This window comes from Lithobates pipiens, unplaced genomic scaffold (assembly GCF_037356315.1).
Source record: "Lithobates pipiens isolate NorthernLeopardFrog02 unplaced genomic scaffold, aLitPip1_a1.2 Scaffold_28, whole genome shotgun sequence".
Lineage (NCBI taxonomy): Eukaryota > Metazoa > Chordata > Amphibia > Anura > Ranidae > Lithobates > Lithobates pipiens.
The window spans coordinates 12,291,743-12,304,289 of record NW_027507789.1 but is presented as its reverse complement, the minus strand read 5'-3'; the positions used below and the strand labels follow the sequence as shown (position 1 = coordinate 12,304,289).

The 12,547-nt window shown below is 44.2% G+C and overlaps 1 protein-coding gene across 4 annotated transcripts in view; it reads left to right on the top strand.

Annotated features, from left to right (window-relative positions):
- Positions 1–12,547, top strand: part of SDK2 (sidekick cell adhesion molecule 2) — an 876,954-nt gene that overhangs the window by 757,930 nt on the left and 106,477 nt on the right. For all 4 annotated transcript variants that reach the window (XM_077458690.1, XM_077458687.1, XM_077458688.1 and 1 more), the window contains exons 19-20: positions 3,448–3,643; positions 6,232–6,330. In XM_077458690.1, the coding sequence (XP_077314816.1) occupies positions 3,448–3,643; positions 6,232–6,330 (295 nt within the window). The remainder of the gene's footprint in view (positions 1–3,447; positions 3,644–6,231; positions 6,331–12,547) is intronic.

Sequence of the window (12,547 nt, the reverse complement as noted above, 5' to 3'; positions counted from 1 at the left end):
CAGGATAGTTGGCAAGTATGAAGCAGCTGCTTTGGGCCTCACAACAATGACAGGGCCCAGGGCAGCTGCCCCTTTTGCCCTGCCTTAAAAACGGCCCTGGATGGGTCCACTTACATACCTTGAGATTGACTCTCCACCAGATTCCACCGATATGGCAAACCAGGTCTAACCCCCCCCCCCCCCCCCCCTCTATGGAAAGGTTGCATTGGGCCTCGTTTACTTACACCATTGGGCTTTACTGTGTTGTAACCTGCTCGGTCTCAGACCGTAAAACTGCTAAAACACATGAGTCTAGGGGTCAGAGCCGTCTGTAAAATTCCAGATGGAAAAATAACAGCGGCAGCCGGAGGTTTTGGGCTGAATTTATTATGAAGTGGAGGAAAGAATGCAGCTTTCTGCTTTAAGTGGCCGGAGCAAAGCTTTTACCGAGCCGGGTCACATTCCTTCCAGGCAACAGATGGAGATGTATGAAGAGGATACAAAAGAAACAAATTGTAACATAATAACAGCAGGTGAAAAAAAATCATTAATGCGGTTATTAGGATGATGGCGATTTACTCGGTCCAGGTGAACTCTGGAACCTGAAGAGTCATTGCAGACCAGAGGAGATGTACCGGGTCCAGGGCCAGGCATCTTGAGGGGTTCAAACCGGCTTTGGGAGAGTTCCTCAACAACCGACATACAACACTACCCCCAACATCTCTCCGAATGTATCATTGGACTTCCCCCAACACTTTTTTGCGCAGTTTTTGCGTTTCTTCGCTTGTTTAAAAAAAAAATCTATTTAGGCCTGAAGATTAGTTAAACCCTCCTTAATCAATTCTATATAATAAAGCAGATCTTCGCCTACGCCCACCTCCCCTTACCGCGTGGGGCATATTTCAGATACTCATGATTTGCAACTTTTGGTGCGATTTTGATCAAACTTGATATTTTATGTATCAGAGTCGCATCAAAAGTCGCACCAAAGTAGTGCAGGCACCTTTTCAAAGTCGCTGCTGCTTTAAGTTGCACCAATTTGACTGGGGTGCCATTGAAAAGAATGGGGGTACGGCTTTGATGTCCAAAGTCGAACGACAAATTGCACAGATATGAATTAGACAAGTGCACTGCCAAAAAATGTGTTTGTTTTAGTTTCATTTGTTTTTGTTTTTTTCAGTTTTGGGGGTCATTCGTTGTGATCAAATTCGTTATTTTGAGAGAAAAAAAACGGAAATTTGAAAATACAAAAATAAGAAAGAGAGTTTGAAAGAACGAAAATTTGAAAATCCTGAAAATCCAAAATAATAACTATTAAATTATAGGTATTGGAATTTCCTTTCAAATTTGGCTGTTAGTGAACGAATACCAATTTATCCGAAGTTAGGAATTATCCGAAATAACGAATGCCGCATCTAAACGAATGGAACGTAACAAATTAATAATAATACGTTTTTTATTATTATCATTATTTATTATTATTAATTCATTACGTTCTATTCATTTAGATGCGTCATTCGTTTTTTTTGGATAATTCGTAATTTAAACACATCACGTAACAATAAATTTGTATTTGTTACGTTCAAATTTGAACGGAATTTGAACGGAAATTCCAATACCTATAATTTAATAGTCAGTAATAGTTATTATTAGTTTTAGATTTTCACATTTTTTGCTAATTTTCTTATTTTCGTTCTTCTTTTCGGTTTTTTGATCTGTTGCATTTTCGGATTATTGTACTTATTTTCAAATTTTCGCATTTTCGAATTTCCGAACTTCAGGATTTTCGAATTGCCAAATTTTCGCATTTTCGAATTTCTGAACTTCAGGATTTTCTAACCTTCAGATTTTCGAATTTCCAAATTTTCGGATTTTCGAATTTCGGAAATTTCGGAAAAATGTATTAAGCACTTCCCGACCGGCACACGCCGATGTACGTCGGCAGAATGGCACGGGCAGGCATCTTGGCTTACAGGTACGTCCATTTTTAAATTCCGCCCTGCCATCGCGTGCGCGCCGCCGGCGGTGCGCTCACGTGCCGGTCGGGACCCCCGTGAGTCCGGTCGCGGGTCCCGTGGACTCAATCGCCGGGGATACCCGCGATCATCTCACGGGGACGGCTGAACCAGGAGATGCCGTTGTAAACAGCATCTCCCCGTTCTGCCTAGCAACAAGTGACGCTGATCTCTGCTCCATGTGATTGGAGCAGAGATCAGTGTTCACTAAAACAAAGCCCAGCCCCCCACAGTTAGTAACATGCCCCTAGGAACACTTAACCCCTACACTGCCACCTCCTGGTTAACCCCTTCACTGCCAGTGTCATTTACACAGGAATCACTGTATTTGTATAGCAGTGATTGCTGTATAAATGACAATGGTCCCAAAAATGTGTCAAAAATGTCCGATGTGTCCGCCATAATGTCGCAGTCACAATAAAAATCTCTGATCGCCGCCATTACTAGTAAAAAAAAAAAATATTAATAATAATTATTATTAATTAATCATTAATAATATTAATTAATATTAATTAATAATAAATTAATAATAAATAATTATAATTAATTAATAATATTAATAATGCCATAAAACGATCCTCTATTTTGTAAACGCTATAGCTTTTGCGCAAACCAATAAATAATCACTTATTGCGATTTTTTTTAACCAAAAATATGTAGAAGAATACGTATCGGCCTAAACTGAGGGAAAAAAAAAATTTTAATATATTTTTGGGGGATACTTATTATAAAAAAAAGTAAAAAATGTGTTTTTTTTTTTCAAAATTGTCACTCTATTTTTGTTTATAGCGCAAAAAATAAAAACCGCAGGGGTGATCAAATACCACCAAAAGAAAGCTCTATTTGTGGGGAAAAAAGGACGTCAATTTTGTTTGGGAGCTACGTCGCACGACCGCGCAATTGTCAGTTAAAGCGACGCAGTGCCAAATCGCAAAAAGTGGTCTGGTCTTAAGCCAGCAAAATGGTCCGGGGCTGAAAGTGGTTAAATGTTTTTTTTTTTTTACTTCGAATATTGCAGAATTACCGAATTTGTTAAATTTCATAAAAAAAAAAAAAAATCGGAACGAAACGAATTGCACATGTCTAGTATGAATGCAGCCTTAATGGAGGTCACAAAACGGATTGGCAAGTGTTCATTTTTATTTATTTTTTAGTTAACTTTATATAACAAAGGGGAGGTGTTGGACCTCTGTTGGGTCTTTTTGATGTATGGCTTTGTTGGGGAGATTTCTTTTCACTTTGTGTCCCAAAAACAAAGCAGGAAATGAGAAGTAAGTCGCCAAAAGTGATGGAAATCCCATCTGAAGAAGTGTCCCGATATGAAAGATTTTCCCTCTGTTCCTGTTCTGGTGATAACTGTACAGTTTTAGATTTCCCCTCACTTTTCTTCCCAGTGTGGAAGACAATAAAATGTGCAGTTAACAAGTCTTGTTCTCCCGTGTCTCCTCCACAGCTGATCACCTGGGATCCGGCTCAGGAGGACGACGTCTCGGTGGTCATTGTACGGCCCAACTTCCAAGACAGCATTTATGTAGGCTTCATATCCGGCCTGAAGAAATTTCACAGCTATCTGACCTCAGTCCTGTGCTTCACCACCCCGGGAGATGGACCCCGCAGTCCTCCGCAGCTTGTCTGGACTCATGAAGATGGTATGGCTCTTGTGTTTGATCAATTTTTACCTTAATTTTATACTGGTCTTCAATTTCCACCCCAATCTGGGACACGTTGCACACTGAAAGTAAAAGAGCTTTGGAAATGATGTGTCAGAAATCTTAGGCCAATTTTCTCCAAAGTGGTGGTGGGCTGACCATTGGTGGAACGTTTCTTCTCTGAAGGGGGTACACAGCAAATTCCAGGTTTGTACAGAAGAGGGAGGGGGTTGAACATGCTAATATAGGCTACCAGGGACATATCCAAGGCCCAGGTCACAATATGATGCATCAAAACTGCACTTTGTCACTATGCCGCTTGGAAGCAATATAGCGAAAGGTGAGCGTGTACCAGAGAGAGAGAGACAGAACTGAGTGGCATAGGATCAGCAGAGCTGGAGGACCAGAGTGGGAGAAACAAGCAATATCACACACTGTGCACAGCTTGGGAGAATTATAGTGGTAGGTGAGCGGGAACTGGAGAGAGAGAACTGAGTGGCAAAGGATCAGGAGAGCTGGGGGACCAGAGTGGGAGAAACAAGCAATATCACACACTGTGCACAGCTTGGGAGAATTATAGTGGTAGATGAGCGGGAACTGGAGAGAGAGAACTGAGTGGCAAAGGATCAGCAGAGCTGGGGGACCAGAGTGGGAGAAATAAGCAATATCACACACTGTGCACAGATTGGGAGAATTATAGTGGTAGGTGAGCAGAGAGAGAGAACTGAGTGGCAAAGGATTAGCAGAGCTGGGGGACCAGAGCGGGAGGAACTAGAAATGTCACATGTAATACACAGTGTGGGAGCAATTTAGCGGTAAGTGAGCGGGGACCAGAGAAAGAGAGGAGGCTCAACAAACCAGAGGATCAGCAAAGCTGAGGGACCAGTGTTGATGGAACTAGCAATGTCACATGTGGTATGCAGTGTGTGAGCAATATAGCGGGAGGTGAGCGGGGGCCAGAGAGAGAGAACTGAGTGGCAAAGGATCAGCAGAGCTGGGGGACCAGAGCAGGAGGAACTAGAAATGTCACATGTAATACACAGTGTGGGAGCAATATAGCGGTAAGTGAGCAGGGACCAGAGAAAGAGAGGAGGTTCAACAAACCAGAGGATCAGCAAAGCTGGGGGACCAGAGTGGAAGGAACTAGCAATGTCACATGTGGTATGCAGTGTGTGAGCAATATAGCGGGAGGTGAGCGGGGGCCAGAGAGAGAGAACTGAGTGGCAAAGGATCAGCAGAGCTGGGGGACCAGAGTGGGAGAAATAAGCAATATCACACACTGTGCACAGCTTGGGAGAATTATAGTGGTAGGTGAGCAGAGAGAGAGAACTGAGTGGCAAAGGATCAGCAGAGCTGGGGGACCAGAGCGGGAGGAACTAGAAATGTCACATGAAATACACAGTGTGGGAGCAATATAGCGGTAAGTGAGCAGGGACCAGAGAAAGAGAGGAGGCTCAACAAAGCAGAGGATCAGCAAAGCTAGGGGACCAGAGTGGAAGGAACTAGCAATGTCACATATGGTATGCAGTGTGTGAGCAATATAGCGGGAGGTGAGCGGGGGCCAGAGAGAGAGGAGTGGGGGGACCAGAGCGGGAGGAACTAGCAATCTCACATGTGGTACGCAGTGTGGGATCAATATAGCGAGGGGTGAGCGGGGACCAGAGAGAGGAGGGGAGAGGATCAGCAAACCAGAGGACCAGCAGAGCTGGGGGTTACTATTGAGGAGGGGATCTACTGAACATGGGTACTAATAACCTATAGTTCTGCTGAACAAGGGTATTAATAGGTTGAGTACTTGCTGAACAGGGGTGCTAATGATCTGAGGATCTGCTCAGTGGGGGTATTACGGAGCCTGAGGTTATACTGGGCCCCTTTAAAGCAAATAGAAAATCAACACACACACAAGGCATTTGCCAAGCTTCAAAAACACACAAAAAAAGCATATTAAAGCGATAAGCGCTTTAATGTGTGGAAGAAGTTTGCAGATTTGAAGGTCACTTCTGATTTGTATTTTTGTTTTGGGTGAGTACCTTGGAGAACGTAACTCCTTGAAGGCCAGGAAAAACAATGACAGGCAAAAGCTTTTAACTTTTTAGGCCCCTTTCACACTAACGTCCCGTTCAGGCCCGCCTGTCAGTTTTTCAGGCGGACCTGAACGGGTGCTCCATAGAGGTCTATGGAGCGTCGGATGTCAGCGGTGACATGTCCGCTGACATCCGACCCGCTCCGATCCGAAAAAGTGTGACGGAGGAAAAAGCTATTTTTCCATCCGTCTGCGGATCGGATCGGATGACGACGGGCACTGCGGTCCGTCGTCATCCGATCTCCCATAGGGGAGAGCGGCGCTGTGACAGGTCCGTCCCTGCACAGTGTGCGGAGACAGACCTGTCATCTCCCTGCTCAGCGGGGATCGGCGGAGTGATCCCCGCTGAGCAAACGGACATCCACGGGGCGGATCAGAACTGATCCGCCCCATGTGAAAGGACCCTTAGGCTTGCATTTTCACTCCCTGAATCAAAGAATTACACTGAACTACATCAACTTATTAAGTGCCGTTGAATCTTTGAACCCCTCTTGTGTGATTTCAGTGCCTGGCCCTGTGCGGAGTCTTGGATTTGATGACATTCTGGACACCTCCCTAAGAGTGACCTGGCAAGAACCTGCTGAGAAGAATGGCCTCCTGGCAGGTAGGTCCTTAATGACTCCTGAATATCCTAGACGAGCCACCTTATCTACACGATCCCACAATAACCTTTGTGAATAAATAGATGTGTCCTACCCTTGTCAGGTTTGTTTTACAGTCCTGTGTCCAATTGGGGAGATTTTCTTTCGATTGTCATCCCAAAACCACAACAGGAAGTTAGAATAAATCTCTCCATTATGTTACTGGAACGGGTGAACCCATTTGGACATCTTCCCTTCACTCCAGTAGCAAAAACCTTTTGGGGGTTCCCATCACTTTCTCATTGACAATGGTTACCAGTATGAACAAAGAGTGGGAATCGCCATCAACATCGTTAAAAACCAGACAGAGTATCGAACCCTTGCACCATCCATTCAGCACTAAAAGAAGGTGTTGGCTATAGATGGTCTACATACATGTTTCCAATTATTAGCGTTACAACATAACGCAACTTGTTTTGGTTAAAGAAATCCTGTTATGCAAAACCTTTCCAGTGAAGGCTTACCTTTAGAAGTATAAATACTTACCTTTCCTGATGCCCAGTGCTACCGAACACCACCAAGATCCTGTAATGTCAGCCCCTGAAGTCCACAGGGAAGCCGACACTTCTGGGAGTGTCAGTCTCTTGGGGTTCCCTGAAGCTCTTCCTGGTTCCACCTGCTGACTAGCTTCCTCTAGATCAGTGGTCTCCAAACTGCTGCCCTAGGTCCGGATGCGGCCCTTTGCTTGCCTTCGTGTGGCCCTTAGGACACTATTCCTCTAACTGATACCAATGATGGGGCACTATTGTTCCCACCAACACCAATGATGAGGCACTATTCCTCTGACATCCATAAATGGGTAACATTCCTCCCACTGACAGCAACAATTAGGCTCTGTTCCTTCCACTGACACTAATGATGGGGCACTATTCCTCCAACTGACACCAATTATGGGGCACTATTCCTCCAACTGACACTAATGATGGGGCACTATTCCTCCAACTGACACTAATGATGGGGCACTATTCCTCCTCACTGATACCAATGGTGTGGCACTATTCCTCCCACTGACACCAATGAAGAGGCACTATTCCTCCCACTGACCCCAATGATGGGACACTATTCCTCCCATTAATACCAATGATGGAGCATTACTCCTCCCATTGATACCTGCGATGGGGCACCATTCCTTCCACAGAAACCAGCAATGGGGCACCATTCCTCCCACTGACACCACTGATGGGGCATTATTCCTCTCCCTACCAAAAGTGAATATAAAGAATATTCCTCCCATTGACAGCAACAATGGAGTACTATTCCTTCCACTGACACTAATGATGGGGCACTATTCCTCCCACTGACACCAATGATGGGGCACTATTCCTCCCACTGACACCATTGATGGGACACTATTCCTCTCACTGACACCATTGATGGGACACTAGTCCTCCCGCTGACAACAATGATGGGGCACTATTCCTCTCACTGACACCATTGATGGGACACTATTCCTCTCACTGACACCATTGATGGGACACTTTTCCTCTCACTGACACCATTGATGGGACACTATTCCTCTCACTGACACCATTGATGGGACACTATTCCTCCCATTAATACCAATGATGGGGCACAATTCCTCCCATTCATATCAGCGATGATGTACCATTCCTCTCACAGAAACCAGCAATGGGGCGCCATTCCTCCCACTGACACCATTGATGGGGCATTATTCTTCTCCCTACCAAAAGTGAAATACTATTTACGCCCACTAACTCTGGGGGCGTTTTCTACTCCCACTGGCCACAGTCTGGCCTCCCTAAAGCCTGAAGGACAATAAACTGGCCCTTTGTTTAGAAAGTTTGGAGACTCCTGATCTAGATTCCTAACATCGTCTACACCGACGTGTAGATCGCCAGGGGGAGCCAGTGAGAGCTCCATGTAAGCTCTTGCCCCTTTTTTGCACATATTTAAATAAAATTTTCCGCTGACCTGATATTATGTAGGCACGGTGGGGATTTTGTTTTCTTGATGATTGTGAAGGTTATCATTCATCCAGGCCATGGTAAATCTAATCAACATTCCACCGGACTTGTTTTATATTATTGAAGGCATTTTGTAGCTTCTCCAAAACACTTCTTCAGTTCTAATGAGTGTCTTCAACATGCTGCGAAAGTTCTAATTTTATCATTTTTATTTTGGATGTCTGTGAAGGTTCTCATGTATCCAGGCCATGGTATATATAGTAGTAGTTGGTCATATTCAATTAGACTTGTTCTGTAATGTTGGAATATGTTTCGTAGCTCCTCCAAGCCACTTCTTCAGTTCCAATTGGTGCCCACAATATACCCTAGAAATGATAAATTTATCATTTTTAATTTCTATATCTGTGAAGGTTCTCGTGTATTCCAGCCATGGTATATCTAATAATAGTTGGTCATACTGGACGTTAATGTTGGAAGATGTTTTGTAGCTTCTCCAGTCCACTTCTTCAGTTCTAATTGGTGTCCTCAACATACCCCAGAATTGATGTATTTATAATGTTTTAATTTAGATGTCTGTGAAGGTTCTTTTTCATCCAGACCATGGTATATCTAATAGTAATTGGTCACATTCAACTGGACTTTTTTCATAATGTTGAGGACCCTTTGCAGCTTCTCCAAGCCACTTCTTCTGTTGTAATGAGTGTTCAGAACCTACCCCGGAATTTATATATTTATATGTATCCAGGTCATGGTAGATCTAGCAGTAGTTAGTGCAGCCTCTCTCAACCTTTTCAACCCAGAGGAACCCTTGATATAGTTCTCCGGTCTCGGGGAAACCCCTGTTAACAATTAGAAATCTACAACTCATGATACATTAGTGTGATGGTCAGTGGGAAAAATGGTCCTTATACCTGTGGTCATTGGGAAGAATTACCTCCTTAACCACTAGAGATCCGCGCTATAGCCAAATGACGGCTACAGCGCGGACATCCTTTGCCGGGACGACGTCTATTGACGTCGTCCCGTGCACGAGCGGCACCGTGCACGAGCGGCCCTGAGGGGCGCGCGTGGCGCGCTCTGTGATCGGCGAGTCTATGAGACTCGCCTGATCACGGATCCGAGCAAGGGGTCGATCCCGACCCCTTACCACGTGATCAGCTGTCAGCCAATGACAGCTGATCATGTGATACAACGGAGCCGGTAATCGGCTATTTTTCCTCCTCACGCTGACAGCGTGAGAAGAAAAAAAAAGAGCCGATCACCGGCGGCCGTGATCGGGACATCAGTCCCGATCACGGCCAGCTTACCAGTGCCCACCTGCCCCTTGCCAGTGCCACCTCAGGAATAAATAAGTGCCCCCGTCAGTGCCACCCAGCAGTGCCCACAGTGCCACAGATCAGTGCCACACATCAGTGCCCACAATCTGCCTCAACAATGGTGCTGCACCCCAGTGCCACATATCCGTGCCCATCAGTGTCATCTACCAGTGCCCATCAGTGCCACCTATCAGTGCCATCTATCAGTGGTACCTATCAGTGCCCCTTAGTGCCACCCATCCATGCCATCTTATCTGTGCCCATCTTTGCCCATCAGTTCCGCCTTATCTGTGCCCATCAGTACTGCCTTATCTGTGCCTATCGGTGCCACCTCATCTGTGCCTATTAGTGCCGCCTTAACTATGCCTATCAGTGCCCACCAGTGCAGCCTATCAGTGCCCACCAGTGCAGCCTATCAGTGCCGCCTCATCAGCGCACTTCAATGAAGGAGAAAAAGGACCTGTTTGCAAAATTTTATAACAAACTATTAAACATGACTTTTTTTTGCATCTTTTTTTTGTTTGTTTAGCAAAAAATAAAACTCCCAGCTGTAATTAAATACCACCAAAAGAAAGCTCTATTTGTGGGAAAAAAATGATAAAAATTTCATTTGGGTACAGTGTTGTATGCCCGCGCAATTGTCATTCAAAGTGCATCAGCGCTGAAAGCAGAAAATTGGTCTGGGCAGGAGGAGGGTTTAAGTGCCCAGTAAGCAAGTGGTTAAAGATAGCTAAAAAGATCAATGGTGTCAGTGGGAACTTATCCAAGAGGCAGAAATGGCCCAATGCTGAAGGAACCCCTACAACCTCTGGAGGAACCCTGGTTGAGAATCACAGAGTTAGTGTAATGTTGAAGACATTCCATAGCTTCTGCAAGCAACTTCCTCAGTTCCAATGAGTATGCATAACGTACCCCAACTTTTTTATATATTTATATTTTTTAATCTGGATGCTGTTCTCTTTTTGTTTTATAGGATAATACAGAAATCGTCTTTTCCCTCCTATAGTTTTTAAACTTAAAGTCCAGCTGTCATCCTTATGAGTTCCCCCCTCCTCGAAGAGCCATGTCATCGTTAATAAGTGCTGCCCTTTAAGTGGGCCTGTCATGCTTTTAGAAATTCATAAACTGTCTCTAAAAACCAGCGTCTGGCAATAAAACCGTAATTGAAAGAGTTCATTTTTGCACCGAGCAGAGGCAATTAGACAAATGATTTAAAGTTTTTAAGGCATCTCTGGAAATGTCAGGTCCACTTTACCTAAAGTTCATTCGGAGAATCCCTGAGCTCCGTGCGATATATTGATGTCTCTATATATACGAGGTAACAATACCTGACGCTCGCCGCAATTCATTTTGCACAAATTGCTTTTTTCCTTTTTTGTCCCCAGGCCGAACCTGATTAACATAACTGTGATTGGAATCTTATAACAAATATTGCAGATTAGGATCTTTCATCTAGAGTCCTCTGTTAACTGCTTCATTCTTGCTCAGATCATGTAAATTTGGCCATAGGCATACTAGGATGCCTGGAAGCGTATGTCTGTCAGAGAGATGTGACATAATCATTCATGCTTGGCTCACCCAGTGATGACTGATTATGAGTAAAAGCATAGACAAATATCTTGTGGTGCCTCTTATTATGGAGGAAAGAATAGAAATTGGACACATTTTAAACCCCGATCCCCATCGAACACTCACACTTGCACAAAATCTATAACACCAATCTCATCCCTGATTAAAAAAAAGCCTTCAAAGGTGTCCAATGACTAGTTGAACCAGTTAGAGAGGTTTCCCCATAGTAGAAAGAAGCTTGGTCAAAATTTGTGGACACCTGACCATCACGCCTACTACTATGACTTTGATGTCATCTCATTTCAAACCCATGGGCATCAGTATGGAATTGCCTCCCTGTGTTTGTGGCTATAACATTTTCCACTCTTCTGGGAAGGCTTTCCACAAGATTTTGGAGGGTGTCTGTGGGAAGTTGTGACCATTTGTAAGGTCGAGTACTGAGGATTGATGAGAAGACCTGGCTCACACTTTTATACCTCACATTGGGCGCCAAAAAAAAAAAAAAAAAACTCTTGCATTTGGCGCTTATATTTATGCCAAAGGTTTTCAATTGGGTTAAGGATAGGACTGTTAAAGGAGCTAGCTTTGTGAACACTCATGCAGGAATTTAAAGGGGTCTTTCAAAGACTGTTGCTGAATATGCAGGGGAAGGCTACTAGAACCCCTGTGATCCAAAAGAACATTTGTGAGATCTTGGATGGGAAGACCTGACTCGCAATTGGTGTTCCAATTCATCCCAAAGGTGTTCAGTAGGGATGAGGTCAAGACCCTGTGCAGGACACTCAAGTTCCTCCACACCAAACTAGTCAACTCATGTCTTTATGGTGCTGGTTCAAACTGGTCAACCTATGTCTTTATGGAACTGGTTCAAACTGGTCAACCCATGTCTTTATGGAGCTAGTTCAAACTGGTCAACCCTTGTTTTTATGGAGCTGGTCGAATCTGACCAACCTATGTCTTTATGGAGCTGGTTCAAACTGGTCAACCCATGTCTTTATGGAGTTAGTCCAAACTGGTCAAACCAATGTTTTTATGGAGCTGATCCAAACTGAGAAACCCATGTCTTTATGGAGCTAGTTCAATCTGGTCAACCCTTGTTTTTATGTAGCTGGTCCAATCTGACCAACCTATGTCTTTATGGAGCTGGCTCAAACTGGTCAACCCATGTCTTTATGGAGTTAGTCCAAACTGGTCAAACCAATGTTTTTATGGAGCTGATCCAAACTGAGAAACCCATGTCTTTATGGAGCTAGTTCAAACTGGTCAACCCTTGTTTTTATGTAGCTGGTCCAATCTGACCAACCTATGTCTTTATGGAGCTGGCTCAAACTGGTCAACCCATGTCTTTATGGAGTTAGTCCAAACTGGTC